Here is a 19762-nt window from a genome sequence, read left to right on the forward strand (position 1 = left end):
CATAGCTGGTCCCAGGGCCAAGACCCAGTCACGATTTGGGATTAATACTGAGAATGTATTTCTGTGATGAGGACAGGGGCAATTCACCCTCTGGGACAAGCTATGAGATGGTACCTAAAGAACAGTTGCTCTGCATCCTCCCATCTGTGGAGCAGCGAAGCATGGAGCCGATGACGTGGCCACCCACCACCACCACACGGATATCCTTTCCGTGAGATTCCTTCACGTATTTCTGGAACAGGTAGGGCACATCATGACGGACCAGGTGGCAGATATCTGATAAATGGTGTTTGTCTCTTGCGAGGAAAACTGCTTTTCCTTAAAGAAAAATAAAGACACACACAGAAAAGATAATGAAGGCAACAATTTGTGGCCTGGGTCCACCTAAGCTTCTCAGATGCTTCTTTATTCTTTATCTTAGTTTTTCTAAGCCTCATTTTGCTTTGTCCCTAATCTGCCTCTCACTCACCTGACTTGGTTTTCATTAGCATAGTGGTGAACCTTGTCATCCTGGGCTTTGCTCTGATTTTCATAGAAGTGTAACTCTTCCACTGATTTCTTTATTGACCTAATAATCATAATAGCTGGTATTTCTATTGTGCCTTATGGTTTGTAAATATATATATCTATATATCTATATCTATATCTATATATATCTACACACACACACACACACACACACACACACACATATATTATCTCAGTTAACTCTCACAACAATCCTATGAGGGAGGTGCTACTATTATCCCCATCTGACAGATGAGGAAACTGAGGCTTGCCCAGGGTCACACAGGCTGGGAGTATCTGAGGCAGAATGTGAAGTCAGGTCTTCCAGGTCTTGAGTTCAGCATTCTATCTACTGCACCATCATACAAGGACTCTTCCCACTAGAATGGCCTATAATGCCATTACATTAGGATAGGCAGTTGGGGAGATCCTTGGGCCAAACATAATCCATCCCCGATGACCAGACTCTGTCTTGACTGGTCCTCCTCAGTCAGAACTAGAATCTTTCTATCTTTTCAGAACTCAGGATCATCTCTATATGATGACAAAGATTTGAGGGAAGACTGTAGAGAAAGCAATGGGTTTTGAGCATGAGAAAAATAGCTTGTGTGCCAGAAACACTCCACAGGAGAAGGAATTAGGACCCAAAGAACTACAGCCCTCTTTCCTATCAAGGTTCAGGAACTGAATGCTGGTTATCTCCAACCAATTCTGAAAGAATGAACTTCTAAGGAAATAGCAGAAGTATTGCCACTAACTTCTGGGGGAATCCTTTTTTCTTTTAAAAAATACATTTTAATTGCTAAATTTTGTTTTAACATTGCACAGATTTGGGGGGGGGGGGCAGAGCCAAGATGGCAGAGTAGAAAGACGCACGTACTCTAGCTCTTCCCCCACAGCCCATAAAATACCTGTAAAGAAAGACTCTCAACAAATTCTAGAGCAGCAGAAGCCACAGAACAACGGAGTGGAGGAGATTTCCAGCCCAGGGTGACCTGGAAGGTTGACGGGAAAGGCCAGCCTTGGCCACTTGGATGCTGGGGAGCAGGCCTTGAGGGTGGAATCCCCAGAGGCAGCAGGCACGGTTCACAGATCCCTCAACCCACAGGGGCCAAAGGCACCTTCAAAGGTCAGTGAAAGGGCTTTTTCACCTCTGTGACAAGGGAGCAGGCTCCTTCCCTAGCCCTGGCCCCAAGCATCAGCAGCAGCAGTCAGCAATCATTGTTGGATAAAGCCCCTGGGAGAATTGAGCAGCTGATCTCAACCTCAGCCTCCAGCCTAGCCAGGGAGTAAATTCCTCTCCTTTGATTGTGCTACCTTGGAGGAACTGAGATCTTACAGGTCCCCAGAGTATACCCTTGACAAAAGACCCAAAAATCAAGTAACTGGTTGGAAAAATGCCCAAAAAAAGGGGGGAAAAATAAGACTATGAAAGGTTACTTTCTTGGTGAACATGTATTCTCTCCCATCCTTTAGGATGAGGAAGAATAATGTTTACCATCAGGAGAAGCCATAAAAGTCAAGGCTTCTGCATTCAAAACCTCCAAAATAAACATGAAATGGTCTCAGGCCATGGAAGAGCTCAAAAAGGATTTTGAGAATCAAGTAAGAGACGTAGAGGAAAAATTGGGAAGAAAAATGAGAGAGATGCAAGAAAATCATGAAAAGTGAGTCAAAAGCTTGCAAAAGGAGACCCCACAAAATGATGAAGAAAACAACACCTTTAAAAATAAGCTAGCTCAATTGGCAAAAGAGTTCCAAAAAGGCAATGAGGAGAAGAATGCTTTAAAAAGCAGAATTAGCCAAATGGAAAAGAAGATTCAAAAGCTCACTGAAGTAAATAGTTCTTTAAAAATTAGAATGAAGCAGATGGAAGCTAATGACTTTATGAGAAACCAAGAAACTACAAAAGAATGAAAAAATGGAAGATAATGTGAAATATCTCATTGGAAAAACTCCTGACCTGGAAAATAGATACAGGAGAGACAATTTAAAAATTATGGGACTACCAGAAAGTCATGATCAAAAAAGCCTAGAAATCATCTTCCATGAAATTATCAAGGAAAACTGCCCTGATATTCTAGAACCAGAGGGCAAAATAAATATTGAAAGAATCCAACCGATCACCTCCTGAAAGAGACCTGAAAAGAGAGACTCCTAGGAATATTGTAGCCAAATTCCAGAGTTCCCAGGTCAAGAGAAAATATTGCAAGCAGCCAGAAAGAAACAATTCAAATATTTTGAAAATACAATCAGGATAATACAAGATCTAGCAATTTCTACATTAAGGGATTGAAGGGCTTGGAATATGACATTCCAGAAATCAAAGGAACTAGGATTAAAACCAAGAATCACCTACCCAGCAAAACTGAGTATAATACTTCAGGGGGGGAAATGGTCATTCAATGAAATAATTTCAAGCATTCTTGATAAAAAGACCAGAGCTGAAAAGAAAATTTGACTTTCAAACACAAGAATGAAGAGAAGCATGAAAAGGTAAACAGGAAAGAGAAATCACAAGGGACTTACTAAAGTTAAAGTGTTTACAATCCTACATGGAAAGATAATATTTGTAACTCTTGAAACTTTTCTGAGTATCTGGGTAGTTGGAAAGATTATACACACACACACACACACACAGAGCACAGGGTGAGTTGAATAGGAAGGGATGATATCTAAAAAAATAAAATTAAGGGGGTGAGAGAGGGATATATTGGGAGGAGAAAGGGAGAAATGAAATGGGGCAAATTATCTCTCATGGAAGGGGCAAGAAAAAGCTTTTCCAATGGAGGGGAAAAGGAGGACGGTGAGAGGGAAAAAGTGAAGCTTACTCTCATCACATTTGGCTCATGGAAGGAATAACATGCACACTCAATCTGGTATGAAAATTTATCTTACACTACAGGAAAGTAAGGGAGAAGGGGATAAGCAGGGTGGGGGGGATGATGGAAGGGAGGGTAAACGGGAGGAGGGAGCAATTAGAAGTAAACACACTTGGGCAGGGACAAGGTCAAAAGAGAGAAAAGAAGAAATGAGGGGCAGGATAGGATGGAGGGAAATATAGTTAGTCTTACACAACATGACTATTATGGAAGTTATTTGCAAAACTACACATATATAGCCTATATTGAATTGCTTGCCTTCTCAGTGGGGATGGTTGGGGAGAGAGGAAGGAAGGGAAGTTGAAACTCAAAGTTTTAGGAACAAATGTTGAGAATTGGGAAATAAGAAATACAGATAATGGGGTACAGAAATTTATCTTGCCCTATAGGACAAGAAAGAAGATGGGGATAACGGAGGGAAGGGTGTTAGAAGAGAGGGCACATTGCTGGAAGGGGCAATCAGAATGCACGGTGTTTTGTGGGGGAGAGGAGAGATGGGGAGAAAATTTGGAACTCAAAATTTTGTGGAAATGAATGTTGAAAACTTAAAATAAATTAATTAATTAAAAAAATATTGCACAGATTTCCCTTTCTAGCCTTCTTCCATGACATCAGCAAAATGATGACATGAGTTGCAGTTAACTTTGATTCGAGGGAGAGCTGTGCACGGTCATCAGCCTCACTTTCTCCTCCAGAGCCATGTGGATACAGTGATCAGGATGACTGGAGATGGCCCAGGATGCAGTGGGAGACCCTGGCCCTTTTAGGCTAAGGCCTTTTCAGGTACTCACTTAGAATGGCTTCACTTAGAGGTCATTCAGTGAATAGGCCTCTTCATAATCCTCTTCAAAAACGAAGGACAAACACAACCTGTGAGCAGACCTTAGCTGCCTGAATGGGGACCCAGCTAACTGGGTAGCTCAGCTCATCCTCTCCCTCACCCTTCTCCTCTCCAAAGGAAGGTAAATTTTGGTGGCCAGAAGCTGCCCAGTTAACTTGGGGTTTGCTGGCTAGATTTCTTTTTTATTTTCTCTCTCTCTCTTTCTTTCTCTTTCTCTCTCTCTCTCCCTCTCCCTTTCTTTCCTAAAACCTTAAATCCAGTTCACTCCGAAGGCCAAAGATTCGACCACAATAAGTCCCTGCTCAGGCTCCACTTAATGGCTATTTGTTGGGCCCTCCTGGCTTAGAGTAAATGTCAATGGTAATTGTTTCTCTTTGGAACAGCAACCTTGAGGGTCTTGCCCTCTCAGCTTGATTTTTTTTTTTTTGGCTTTTCTAATTAAAAGGTCCATCCATTGACTACTTCTTAAAGAGGTCTATTCACTGAATAGGCATTATCTCACTCTAAGTGAGTACCTGAAAAGGCCTTAGCCTGAAAGGGCCAGGTTCTCCCATTTCATCCTGGGCCATCTCCAGTCATCCTGATAAATATCTGGTCACTGGATCCACATAACTCTGGAGGAGAAAGTGAGTCTGGTGACCTTGCATAGCACTCCCTCACTCAAAACAAAGTCAGCAAGTAAGTCATGTCATCATTTCGCTGATGTCCTTCGTTTTCAGAGAAACACAACAACCTTGATAACAAAAGACTTTTTTAAAGGAAAACAATGAGAAAAAAAATCAGCAAAATTGATTAACATATCAAAAAATCTATTATTATGTGCCATGTTCCACACCCATGAAACTTCCACCTCTGCAAAGGTATCTTCTCATCTCTTCTTTGGGGCCAAGTTTTACATATGTTATCTCGTTTGCTCAACAATGTGATATGGTAGCCAAGAAAACCTAAACTAATAATATCCTTAAATGGCATTAGAGAAGCCAAGCATCCAGTGCTGGGGAGGTAAAAATCCCACCAATACTCTGGTCAGACCTCATCTGGAGTATTATGTTCAATTTAGGAGCACTGTTGGTGTAGGAGGGGTCATGGTGGTAGAGTAGCAAGACAAGCACAGCAAGTTCCCCCCAACAAAACTCCTCCAAACACATCCGGAAAACACGCCAGACCAAACCCTGACTGCAAAACCCAAGGGAAAAAAAAAATCACAGGAAGTCATTTTTCCCACCCAGGCCACAGGATTGGGAGATAGAAAGTAAGGTCTATGGACATTGGGGATGAGGTCTGTCCAGGAATATGCCATGAAGAGCATCACAATGCCCAGGGGCTGAAAGAGGACAAAGATTGTACACTGGGGCAAGATGAGGTCCGAGACCCATACTGGGACATCATGGCTTTGTGTAGTATGGGGACAGGGTATCAACTGGCTTATTTGTCACTGATTACCCAGTTTCAGGTCACAGATCCAAGGTAGACTGAGGAGGCGGATCTACATACCTAGGGGAGGGATTCTAGGGTAGGGAGAAATAGAAGAAAATGTAAGGTTTTCATAACAAAAACAAGTGACAGGGAAACAGATCAAGAAGAAAAAAATTAAGGACCATTGGACTACCTGAAAGCCATGACCAAAAAAAGATCCTAGATATTATATTTCAAGAAATCATAAAAGAAAAATGCCTCGACCTCTTAGAAACAGTAAAAGGCAAAACTATAAAGAATCCACTGATCACTTCCTGAAAAAAAAAAAAAAACCAAAACACTCAAACACGAAAATTCCCAGGAATATCATTGTCAAAATCCAGAGCTTCCAGGTCAAAGAAAAAGTACTGCAGAGCCAGGAAGAAAGAATTCAAGTACCAAGAAGATAAGATCAGGCTCCCAGTTGGGATAATATATGATTTAGCAGCCACCACTATAAAGTGGAAGACTTGGAATATAATATTCCAAAAATGGATATTTAATGAAATAGAGACCAGAGCTGAGAAAAAACTCTGAAGTACAAAATGAGGAGTTAAGAGAAACATAAAAAGGTAAACATGAATGAACAATGATAAGAAACTAAAAAAGGCTAAGCTGTTCACATTCTAATATGTGTAGATATATGTCCCCTGTGAACCCCATTATCTTTAGAGGTTACAGACAGAGTCTAATTAACAGAAGATCTGGGAGTGGTTCTGATATGCTTTGATAATATTAAGAGAAGGATGGAAATGAAAAAAAGAAGAATATACTGAGTGAGGGGAAGGGAAAGATTAGTGAAAATTACTTCATATAAATGGGGTACACAGGTAGAAATTGATACGAATAAGAGGAAAGGGGTTGGAGGGAGAAGCTGACACTTCAAGCTCACGCATCTGAACTGGTCAAATGAGGTAAGAGTACACAAACAGCTGAACACAGACATAAATTTCCCTCAACAAGGAAATAGGAGGGAAAGAGGGGAAGGGAGAAAGGCTAGAGGGGAAGGATCAGTCCCTAAGCAAAAACAACTCTACCTAAGGGAAGCACAAAATATTTATAGTTCTTTTTGAGACGGCAAAGAATTGAAATCAGAAGCAGGGCCTACAAGTTGAGGGATGGCTAAACAAGTTATGGTATATAAATGGAATAGATTACTATTGTGTTATAAGAAATGATAAAGGGAATGGTTTCAGAGAAACACAGGGAAACTCGTATGAACTGATGGAGGGTGAAACGTATAGAACCAGGGGAATAATTTCTATAGTGATAGCAAAATTGCAGAGACAAAAAGCTTTGAAAGACTTAGGACTAACCATGATTCCAGAAGACTAACAACGAAACATGCTTTAATACCATCCTGATGAAACGGTGAGAGACTCAGAGTACAGAAAGAAAGAAAGAAACATATATATATATATGTATGTATGTATATGTACGTATGTACACATCCATATATACAGACACATATATACACACATATGTATACACATACATTTATTTAATCACATTCATTTATCAGCAAAAATTTATCCTCTCTCCCTCCTAATCCATTCTCCCCAACTGAGAATGAAAAGAAAAACAAAACCTTTGCTACAAATACAAATAATCAAGGAAGAACAAATTTTGTTTCTTTTAGACACTACCAATGTGAAAATTTGTTTTGCTTGACTATTTGTAGTAGGGAGTTTATTTTTCTTTCATTCTCAAATGGGGAGGGTAGATTGAGAGGGACAGAGGATAAATTTTTTGCTGATAAAAATAAAATAAAATTTAAAAAGTAGGGATCCTATCTTTTTTTTCCCCTTTACTTCCCCAGCACTCAGCCCAGTGCCTGCCTGGCTCACAGTACTTGGTAGATACTTGCTGATTCATCAATTTGTGGCAGTAAGCCCCTGATACTAAAAGACTGGCAGTATCATCTGGCAACAGCTAAGTAGAATCCTGAAGAAGTACGAAGGAGAGCAGAATTTTGATATAAGTAAACCAAGTGAGTGATGGTTGTTTTGGGGTGTTCTAGGTATCACCCTTATAAATTCTCTATGGCCTAGTGTGGAACCCCTAGGCTCAAGGTCCCTCAGAGTGGGGGAAAGGGTAGGGTGGTGGTGTCTTCTTGAGAAAATTGCCATAAAAGTGCTTCTCTATTCTGAAGTTATGGAAGCAAGCAGTGGCAAGTAAGGTCAAGCAGATACCAGGGGAACCAGCCAGCGACAAGATGACCACACACTGATTTAGTTACGTCCCCTTCCCCATAAGGACCCACTGCCTCCAGATGATTTGGTCTCTGATATTCTGGACTGGATGTCTTCTTTCATACGGATGTGCTGATCTCTGGGCTGGGCTGACTCCATCATACAAACGTTCTTGATACCAAAGAAAAAACCCTTCTTAGAATCAGAACAATGTGAACAAGAGTTGGAGCATGGCTCAAGCTCCCTATATCTAGCCCCTGTTTATTCCCCCAATGCATTTAACCCCAATAGCAAAGGCCTCAATGGCTGGACAGAACACAGTACTATCATTCAGCCAAGTCAACTGCTGCACTGAAGGCTTCATGTTAGACAACAACATGGCCTAATGAAGATGAGATCCAAGGGCTCACTTGGAATTCTCCTAAGGGCTCCCCTGCCTACATGAAGTCTTCACACATCCCCTGCCCACCCCCAATCTGAAATGCACTTGCCCCAGTGAGCACTTCTGATTATCCTTAAGTAAACAGGAGGCTCAGGACACACCAAAGCTTCTCTCCAATTCATCCCCTCCTCTCTATGCCCACCAGCCTGGTGCAAGCCCCTCATCAACTCTTCTCTAGACTATTTCAACTGGTATCTCTGCCTCCTTTCTTTCCCTACTTCCCTCACCTACCTCCAATCCAACCAGTATATCCTGACAGAGTAATCTTCCTAACATGTCTCTGACCACTTCATATTCTCTGCTTAAAACCATCAATAGCTCCCCAAATGCCCAAAGGATAAAGTACAAGCTCATTAGCCAAAACCCTAGGTTCCTTTCACCCTGGCCTCAACCTCCCTTGATAAGGGAGATAAGCCAGCCTTATCTTACCTTGTGAATGGCTCTTATCCTCCTTATTAGATCATAAAAGTCCTAGGGGACAGGGGCTGTTTTAGTTTATATTTGTATCCTTAATGCCTAACACAGGGCCTTATTAAATACAGTAGGTGCTTAATAAAGGATCATTGAATTGATTCTTTCACAACTCTTCTGTGAGTTCCATTTTGTTCCAGCTTAACTAGTCCTAAATTGCTAAGTGGCACCACAGTGCACAGAGAGCTAGGCCTGGAGTCAGAAAGACCTGAGTTCAGATCCACCCCAAACACTTACTCTCTTTAATCACACAGTCACATTCTACCTTGTTTTGTAATTATTCATGTCCTTCTTTGGGTGATATCCCTATCCAAACTTTAAGGTCCATGATGACTAATAGACCAGCTTACTATCTTAACAGGAATGTATTCAAGCTGTGACTGAAAATCTTACAAAATTATTAAAACTTTATTAAGCTAGTAAAGCTTAAAATTATGGAGGTGGACCCAGAAACCATTATTGATAGCACAGATTATGTGGTCAGGCAGAAGAAAGGGTTGAAGAGTTTGATAAACAGGTCCCAAGCTTAAAATAGAGGTATGATAGAGGAATAATGGGACAATTCAATTATCAAAATAAATCTATTATAAATTTCTCTGCCAAAAGCAGAGTAGTTAATAATTTATTGACTAGCTTTAATAATAATTTAATCTAGAAGAAACCAAAGCTATCTATAATCATATGAAAAAAATGTCCTAAATCATTATTGATTAGAGAAATTCAAATTAAAGTAATTCTATTAGAATTACTATTAGAAATGATAAATTAGAAATTTGTCATTTAGAAATGACAAATTAGAAATGATATTAGAAATGATAAATGCTAGAGAAGATGAGGGAAAATAGGTACACTAATGCATTGTTGGTGGAGTTGTATACTGGTCCAACCATTCTGGAAAACAATTTGGAACTATGCCCAAAGGGCTAAAATACCGTACATACCTTTTCACCCAGCTGTGACACTACTAGGTTTGTACCCCAAAGAGATCAAAGAAAAATAAAAAAGACCTATATGTACAAAAATACTTATAGCAGCTCTTTTTGTGGTGGTTAATAATTGGAAATTAAAGGATGTCCATCATTTGTGGAATGAGTAAACAAGCTGTGGTATATGATTATAATAGAATATTATTATGGTATAAGAAATGACAAGTAGGATTATTTCAGAAAAACCTGGAAAGACTTACATGAACTGATGCAAAGTGAAGTGACCAGAACCAGGACAACATTATAAAAAGTAACAGCAATATTGTATGATAAAGAATTGTGAATGATTTAGCTATTCTCAGCAACGCAATGATCCAAGATAATCCCAAAGGATTGATGAAGGATGAAGCATGGTATTTGCCTCCAGAGAAAGAACTGATAGTATCTGAATACAGACTATGAAGCATGCTATTTTTTACTTTTTTCATTTTTAATATTTAATCTTCATTTTTCATCTTCTTGTACAGAATAATGAATATGGAAATATTTTACATGATTACACATGCATAATCTACTTCACATTGCTTACTATTTCAGGGAGGTGGGAGGAGACGGGAAGGAAGGAAGGAAGGAAGAAAGGATAGAATTTGGAACTCAAAACTTTTAAAAATGTCTAAAAATGGTTTTAATACGTAATTGGGGAAAAATAAAATATTTTTTAAAAAAAGATATATTGTGAGGGGATGTGCAAAAATTGGGACACTAATTCAGTGTTGGTGGAACTGTGAATTAATTAATCCAACTGTTTTGGAGAACAATCTCAAATTATGTCCAAAGAGTTATTAAACTGCCTATATGCCCTTTGACCCAGCAGTACCACTAGTAGGTCTGCTTCCCAAAAGGATTAGTGAAAAAGGAAAAGCTACATGCTCTAAAATATTTACAGCAGTTCTCTTTGTGGGGGCACAGAACTGGAAATTACAGACACCCATAAATTAGGGAATGGCTAAGCCAGATGTAGTAAATGACTGTGATGGAACACTACTGTGCTATAGGAAATGGTGAGTTCGTTGATTTCAGAAAAACATGGAAAGACTTGCATGAAATAATGAAAAGTCAAGGACGCAGAACCTAGAGAATGTTATATGCAGCAACAGCAGTATTTTTAAAGAACAACTTTGAGCAACTAAGTCATTTTGAGTATTGTTAATACTCAAATTAACTACAAAGGACCTATGAAGGAAGACGCTATCTGCCTTGAGAGAAAGAACTGATAAAGAGAAGTACGTACACTCTGGCTTTACATATATTTACATATTTGTGTCTAATGGTAGCCATCTCTAGGGTGGGGATGGGTGGAAGGGAAGAAATACATAAAGTGCACAACAGAGAATAAAAGACCATGTAGCAGGAAGCACAGTAGCTTTGAAAATGACAAATAGTATTTATTGTATAGTTTTTCAAACAAAGTCAAGAGTACGAAATGTAAATTCACAGTTTTATAGCAAAGACTCTTTTTATGTTGTGCCGTGTACATGGAAATTTTCTTTTTTTGTATTTTTCAAGTATTTAAGTTCAAAATGAATTTTTTAAAAAGAGATATACTGGAGATAAGCGGAGAATTGGAGAAGAGATGGAGTTTCTGCTTGGGGTGGATGGGCCAGTGATGAAGCTTATTTTGCTTCTGTTGTTTTGGCCAGAAAGAATGATCTCCGGACTGGAAAAGAAAGAAGCAAAAATGGCGAACAAGGCAATGACGCACAGAAAGCTCTACCTAGCTGCCCTTGGTAAGTTCAAGCCACCAGATGAACTATATCTTCAGGTGCTGGGTGTGACTGCTGAGTCACTATCAGTGATCTTTTCAACATCAGCAAAGTATTGCAGGATTGGAGAAGAGCCCATGTTGGCCCAATTTTCAAAAAATGAAAGAGAACTGAAAACTATAGGCCAGTGAGCCTGACTGTGATTCTGGGCAAAAATCCAGAGTATATTAATAAAGAGATGGTTGGCAAGAATTTAGGAAAAGAAATGGGGATTTAAGAGTTCAGCAAGATGACATCATGCCAGACAAACTTTATGTTCTCTCTTGCCAGGATCAAGGTAGATCAAGTTAGGCCATGGGTGGAGTTTATTTGTATTTTAGCAAAGCATTTGATAAAGTCTTTCATGCTATTCCTGTGGAAAAGAGGGACAACTGTGGGCTAGATGACAGTTACATTGATGGATTTAGAAATGGGTAAATGGGTTAAGACCAAAAAGTGATCATCAATCGTTCAAGTTGGAAAGAGGTCTCCCTAGGAAGCTATGTCTGATCCAGTGCTGCTTCATAGATTTATCGGTGACTTACATAAAGGGCCTCTAAGGCATGTTTATCAAATCTGCCCAAAACTGAGAGGGAAAGCAAACATGATGGAGGCAGTCATGTTTCAAAAAAGACCTTTGCAGGTTAGGGTGTTGTTCTGAACTGAATAAGATAAAATTTCAGTCTTGCATGGCAGTTCAAAAAACCAGCTTCTGAAGGAAAAGATTGGAGAGGTAGGTTAGACTGCAATTTATCTGAAAAAGATCTGGGGGTCTTTAATGGATTGTGAGCTCAACATGAGCCAGCAGTGTGATATGGCAGTCTTGAGCCAAAATAAGAGAGACAGCTTTCAGAAATAAAGAGGTGACAATCCTGCTGCACTCTGCTCTGGGCAGACATACAGAATACTGTGTTCTGTTCTCAAGCCCCATGATGCAAGGACACCAACACACTGGAGCGCATTCAGAGAAGAGAAGCCAGGCTTGTGAAGGACTCAGAGTTCATGCCATGGGAGAACAGATTATGCGAACCACGGATGTTCAGCTTTGCAAAGAGAAGACTTGGGGGGAACATGAGGGTAATCCCCAAGTATTTAAAGGGAGGACATCTGAAACATTTGTTCTGTTGGCTCCAGAAGGCAGAACTTGGAGCAGCTGGTAGAAAAAGTATAGAGAGGCAGGCTGAAGTTGGAAGTAAGGAAAAGCTTTCTGGCAATGAGAGCCATCCCCAGATGCAATCAATGCCCTGCCCCAGGTGGTACAACTTCCTCCTCCCTGGAGGAATGCTGCAGAGGGAGTTCTCATCCAGGAATAGACTGGATTAAATTGCCAGTCTGTCTTCCTACTTGAGCCTTCCAATTCTGAGATTCAGTGATGCTGTGACAATTGAGTTGTCTCCCTAGTACCAAGGACAGGGTCCCACATACCACAGGCACTCAGTAAACATTTATCAACTAGGGGATTCAGAGGATAGTGCTGAGCTTGGAGTCAGGAAGACTCATTTTTGTGACTTCAAATGTGGTCTCAGATACTTAGTAGCTGTGTGACCCTGGGCAAGTCACTTAACTCCATTTGCCTCAGTTTCCTCATCTGTAAAAGGAGTTGGAGAATGAAATAGCAAACCACTCCAGTATCTTTGCTGAGAAAACCCCAAATGGGGTCACAAAAAGTTGGATAAGACTGAAACAGCTAACCAACAACAATAAAACATCCATTGGTATGATTAACTAGGATCATAGATATCAAAAGTAACCTCAGAGCAACTAGTTTAACTCTTTTATTTTACAGATGGAGAAACTGAGGGTGGAGAACTTAAGTAATTTATCCAAGGTTGCACTACTTCATTATGCATTTGACCATGAACTGCTTGAGTTTTGGTCTCTTGATGTTTCAGGAATGCCAACGTTGGCTTCTCAGCCAGCCTTTAAATTCTTCCACAGTGGGAACCATCCCCTCTGTCTTTTCTATTCTCCATTAGTCCACACAGATATTTATTAAGTGTTCATTACATACTGCAAAAAAAATCAATCAATGAGTATTTATTAAGTACTTAAAATGGGCTGGGTATGAGTGTTGAATGCTTCTCCCCTAATTCCCAAGTATGCTGGTGAATTTCTTGGGGGTGCCATACATTAAGGAGCACTAACCTCGATGTCCTCGAGTACTCTTCACCACCACAGGATAACCCAGGGGCTCAGCTTCATCAATCATCTTGGCAAAGTCTTCATGACCACCTGCCAAGAAAGGAGAAAAAAGAAGCATGAGAGTTAGCAGGAAGGGCAAAGGCAGCAGGCTTTCAGAGGTTGGCCTTGTCCAGGACAGCAATGCTTCTCACATTGGTGTCTACACTGTCAGTTTCCATAAGCTGGTGAATAAGAGTTCTAGCTCACCTTTCAATGGCTGCCAGAATGATGTTTCTCAAGCAGCTATCACCACATGATAGGTGACTATCCTGACCTAGGCAGGCTGGGCTTTCTAGGTGAAGTCTTGGCTCTTCTGCATGCAAGGCCCCCTCCCCTCAACCAGCCCACACCTACCTATCCACCCTCATCCTTCACCATTCCTTGGGGCAGTCCTTCCATTACATCCAAACCAGTCATCCTGCCCTCCCTCTGCCCCCCAACCTCATATTTTATTCTTTTCTACCTTTGCATATGAGGTTCCCATGGCCTTCTGTTTGGACAGGGAGAAAGCAGGTGGTCTGAACATTCAAGGAAGCACGGAAGAGACATTGCTGATTATTAAGGATTGTTTCCCACTTGTTGGATATTTGCCTTTGCAGCCCTAACTTGCTTTTGACTCAGTCTGAACCCTCCTTGCCCATCTGCATGAACTCTGATCTCCTGACTCCAATCTTGGTTTGGTAGCTTCCTTGCAAACTCCTTGGTTATTCACTGTAAATCCCCTTTACTGCAGCTACTTTACTTAAGACCATGATCCCTGAGCTTGTGACCCTAGGCTGAGGTCAGTCAACCAATAAATGTTTATTAAGGGGGGGGGGGGGGCGGAGTCAAGACAGCAAAGTAGAAAGAAGCACATACTCTAGCTCTTCCCCTACAGCTCTTAAAATACCTGCAAGAAAGACTCTCAACAAATTCTAGAGCAGCAGAAGCCACAGAACAACAGAGTGGAGGAGATTTCCAGCCCAGGGTGACCTGGAAGGCCGACGGGAAAGGTCTTTCGCACAGACACGGAGTGGAGCCCAGTCCAGCCTTGGCCATGCAGCACCGGGAGGAGCAGGGCCAGAGCAGGCTTCAGGGATAGAATCCCCAGCAGCAGCAGCGGTTCTCAGATCCCTTAACCCACAGGTGCCAAAGGTCAGTGAGAGGGCTTTTTCAAACAGAGTGAGAAGGGAGCAGGGTCCTCCCCTAACCCTGGCCCCAGGGGGCAGCGGCAGCAGCAGTAGCAGTAGCGGGAGGCTGCAATGACTGCAACAGCAGCCAGGATCCATTGTTGGAGAGACTCAGCTTAAAGCCCTTGAGGGAACTGAGCAGCTGATCTGAACCTCAGCCCTGAGCACAGTCCTGGGGTGTGGCAGAGCTGAAGGGCCCTGAGGAGTAAACTCCTCTCCCTTGACTGCGCCACCTTGGAGGAACTGAGAACTTACACGTTCCCAGAGTATACCCTACTCTTGACAAAGGACCCAAAAGTCAAGTAACTAGTTGGGAAAATGCTCAAAAAAGGGAAAAAAAAGTAAGACTACAGAAGGTTACTTTCTTGGTGAACAGATATTTTCTCCCATCCTTTAAGATGAGGAAGAACAATGTTTACCATCAACGGAAGACATAAAAGCCAAGGCTTTGCATCCAAAACCTCCAAAATAAATATGCAATGGTCCCAGGCCATGGAAGAGCTCAAAAAGGATTTTGAAAATCAAGTAAGAGAGGTAGAGGAAAAATTGGGAAGAGAAATGAGAGAGATGCAAGAAAATCATGAAAAGCTAGTCAACAGCTTCCTAAAGGAGACCCCAAAAAATGCTGAAGAAAATAACACCTTGAAAAATAGGCTAACTCAATTGGCAAAAGAGGTTCAAGAAGCCAATGAGGAGAAGAATGCTTTAAAAAACATTTATTAAACACCTGTGGCTAGAAGAAACTACAGCACGCACAGTAGTACACCTCAGCAAACCAACTAGACAGACAGGCCAAAGCAGGCTGAAGGTAACTGAGAGACCTCAAGCCTGTCAGTAATTAGGGGGTGTCTACTCCAAGCATGTGCAGACTTCCCCCAGTGAAACGGGTGGACGAGAACAGTTTGTTCCAAGGCCGTGAAGGAAGCTGAAGCAGGTGCTGTGGAGCACTTAGAGCTTAGTCAGGCACCAAAGGCTTCAAGGTCATCCTGAGCCATCCCCAGTCACCCTGACTTTTGTCTTGCTGTTGGATTTCAATGACTCTGAGAGAGTGAGACTTTGTGCAACTTTGTGCAACTCTGTCTCACTTACATCCAACACACAAGTCAAGAGGTGGATCACTTTTGATGTTATCGATCCTCTTTGGAACAAACAATATCAAGCCCCTACTAAGTGCCAGGCACTGGGTTAAGCCCTGGAGATACAGATACAAAATACAAAAAACAAACAGTCTCTGACCTCATAATCTAATGGAGGAAGACGACATACAGAAGGCATGTCCTAACCCTAACCCTAGAATCCTAACTTGGTTTGAAGGTAATGCCCTGACTCTAAGCCTACAGCAGTGGCTCAGTGGAAAGGGCTCATGCTCGCACCTCCAGAGGGACAGAGGGAGAGAATGCAAAGTACCCTGGACTGGGAACTGGGGAAGCCAAATTCCAGTTCTGTTACTGTGTGACCTGAGGCAAACCACTCCATTTCTTTTAGCTTCAGTTTTTCTACCTGTAAAAAAAAAATGACCTTTAAGGTCCTTCATAGCAATAACATTCCATGACTCTACTCAGCAAGTGCATGAACCCCCAGTCTTATTGGCATGACTGAATCAGGAAGAAGTGCTGTGGGTGATCACGACCAGAGCAGGGCAAGGGTAAGAGAATGTATTCAGCCACCAAAGCTCTGGAGAGACAGGTTGAACCAACTGGCTGCCCAGCAATTAGTGCAAAATAGAAAACGAGTGGCTGGCATAAAATCAAAGGACCTGGCTCCAGTTCCATCTTTATCACTTACTACCTGGGGCCTTTAAGCTTTGGTTCTAAATCTATGATCCCATGTATCTTACTTCTAGATTAGACATTGACCTTTTGGCCCAAATCGTTCTTCCTGTACCTGATTCCTTCCTACTCAGTCCTGCCTCCCCCCAACATTTTGGCACTTTGAAAAACCTTTGGTATCAACCTGGCCTTTACCAAGGTTTACCAACCTTGCTTTACACTTGCTTGGCTCCTGGTTTGGACCTTGCTCCTAACAGTAAGAACAGATTGCCCCATACCTCCCCTCCCACTATCAGTTGTCTCATCAGTGACACACATTGGCCTCTCCTTACACAAAATACAACTTTTTAAAAAAAAAGACAAAGGAGTAAGGAAATGACCAAAAATTAGATAAGACAAAATAAATGGAGCTTCAAAGTCTCTTTCAGTCTAGTGAGAAATGAGAAACGCAGCTAAGAGAAGACAATACAGGCAGGATGTGGGCAGGGCCCAGAAGATTCCTCTGGGAGGCATCCATCCACCAGAGCAGCACCCCACCCCACCATCTCCTCCACAGTTCTGCTGGGGCGGCTGATGCTAGGCTATTTGAGGAAGGTAAAATTAGGAAGGAAGCCAAGAGAATAGGATTTTTTAAGCAAAAATGTTTTTAGCTAGTTAGAATAGTGTTTTATTGATGTTTTCGGGTTTTTTACAACACTGTCATGTCCCACCCCCACTAACTACACTTCTCCCCACCCATCTCAACCCAAGGAGTCTTCTTTTATAACAAAGAAAAACACCATTATGCCACAATCCCCACCCAGACAGATGGAACCCAACAGGCCTTACGCTGGAAGGATCTCAGAGGCCAATCAGTGTGACCCTCTCTCCACCATGAGAGAATTGCATTTCGTGATCAGTTCTCCGCAATCAAGATCAAACTTTGTCTGTAACCTGAATGTCATGGCCTTTCGTGTTGTTCTCTTTATGTTGTTGTAGTTATGGTGTCATGGGACAGCTAGGTGGCACAGCAGGTAGGGCGTCAGAAATCAGGTAGATTTATCTTCATGATTTCAAATCTGCCTTCTGATACTTGACTTATGAGCTGTGTGACCCTGGGCAAGTCACTTAACCCTGTTGGCCTCAATTTCCATATCCTTAAAATGAGCCAGAGAAAGGAATGACAAACCAGTCCAGTGTCTTTGCCAAGAAAACCCCAAATGGGGTCACAGAGAGTCAGACATGACTGAAAACCGACTGAAAAACAACAAGTTATTGTATAGGTGTTTCTCCTGACTTTGCCTTTTTTCATTCAGCATCAATGCTCCCTGTGTTTTTCTGAATTCCGAATGTTATTTCTCATGGCACAGCATCTGATTTCATTTGGATATCACAGTTTATTCAACCATACCAGTGGAGAGGTACCCATTTTGTTTCCCAGCTCCTTCCTATTGCTATGAATATTATGGCACATAAGTCACCATTCTTGCTGTCATTTACTTCCTTGGGGGCACATATACAGGATCGATCAATAAGTCAAAGGGCTTGGAGTTAGGTGACTTTTTTTTTTTTTAGTATAATTCCAAATTGTTTTCCATAAGGGCTGGGCCTACTGGCAGCTCCATCAACAGTATATAACTGTGCCTGGCTTTTACAGTCTCTCCAACATTGGCTCCTTCTGTCTTTCATCATATTTATCAGTGATATGGATATGAGATGAAAGGTGTTTTAATTCTGTGTTTTTCACTGGCAGTACCCCATGCCTGGAATGCTTTCCCTTTTTACTTGTCAGTCAATCAATAAGTATTTATGAAGCACCTACTATGTGTCAGGCATACTATACTGAGTTGGGGATACAAATATGAAAAAAAAAACCTGTCCCTACCCTCAAGGAGCTTACAATCTAATGGGGGAAGACAACACACAAAAAGGGGAGTGGGTGGAATTATAGGTTGGAGGGAGTGAGGAAAGGCATGAAGGAAAAGTCTAGAGAAATGTGACTGAGTGTGAGGAGTGAGGAGTGAGGAGTGAAGAAGCCTTCCCCCTTCCTTGGCTTTAATTCTTAGTTCAAATCCCACCATCTGCAGAAGGCCTCTCTCAGCTCTCCCTCTTCCAACCTCCCCATGCTACTGCCGTCCCTGTAAGATGACTTTCCACTTATCAGTTAAACCATGATTAATGTTTTGTAATAAAGTTTGAGCTAGGTAATGCCAAGCTGCTTTCATTCCCATGTGTTTAAATCATTTCCTTTTAAATTCTCAACCTTTCCTGCCTTCAAATGAATTGTTATTATTTCATCAACTTGTGAAGAAGTGGATCTTCTGGAAAGAACCAACCATAATATTCCACATGTTATAACCAGTTTTGTTGTGGCCAGGCATGACCATTCTGCAGGCAACTTAGGTACTCTCCTTCTGGAAAGGCGAGCTGTGTTGGCCATGTCTCTGAAGTATCTGTCTATGTATGGATGTCTCAGCCTACGATGCCTGGGAGTCAGTGTGTCTGCAGCCAGGGGGAGGGTCTGTAAGAAAAAGATGTGTCCAGGATCAAGGCATCCCTAACAATATTCTCTAAGCCACACTCTTGTGCTAGGACCTATCAATGCCACTAGTGGCTAGACCTGTCCATCAGTGCTCTACAGCCCTTAACAGTCAGACATCAATTAATTTCATCCTTCAATCAATAAATCTGACTGCACACCTAGTGCCTGACAATTCACTTTGCCTTTAGGAGGATGACCCAGGATACATAGGAGGGAAAACAGAGAGAGAAGGTGAGTTTAGGATTTTTCAGGGTTTTCAAAGCCATTTTCTAACCAAGATATGGCTTACATTGAGGAGGGTTGGCATGGGGCAAACAGGACATGGGCAGTTCTCTTAATTACCAATTATGTCAACCTTGTGAGCTAGGAGATCAAGAACTGAAGGAAAGAAAGGTGTTCTAGCAACCAGTAAAAGTTGGAGCCCAGCCAAGAGGCCCTGGCAGACAAGCTACATGGGTAGAAAGCAGCAGGAAGAGCTAGAAGGTACAAGTAAGATCTCAATCCTGGGATATAAGAAGGATGTGGCTCTGGGACCCCACAGAACACAGGCCCTGTTCCAGTTTCTGCCATGTTCTATAGGAAGATCTGAAAACAAAGAAAGGTT

The 19762-nt window shown here is 41.7% G+C and overlaps 1 protein-coding gene across 1 annotated transcript in view; it reads right to left on the minus strand.

The window, feature by feature from the left end:
• Positions 1 to 19762, minus strand: part of RIMKLA (ribosomal modification protein rimK like family member A) — a 67232-nt gene that overhangs the window by 16091 nt on the left and 31379 nt on the right. Inside the window, exons 3-4 of the mRNA XM_072609740.1 lie at positions 13664 to 13750; positions 115 to 318 (exon numbers count right to left, since the gene is read on the minus strand). Coding sequence (XP_072465841.1) covers positions 115 to 318; positions 13664 to 13750 — 291 coding nt within the window. The remainder of the gene's footprint in view (positions 1 to 114; positions 319 to 13663; positions 13751 to 19762) is intronic.

Source organism: Notamacropus eugenii, chromosome 5 (genome assembly GCF_028372415.1).
Source record: "Notamacropus eugenii isolate mMacEug1 chromosome 5, mMacEug1.pri_v2, whole genome shotgun sequence".
Classification (NCBI taxonomy): domain Eukaryota; kingdom Metazoa; phylum Chordata; class Mammalia; order Diprotodontia; family Macropodidae; genus Notamacropus; species Notamacropus eugenii.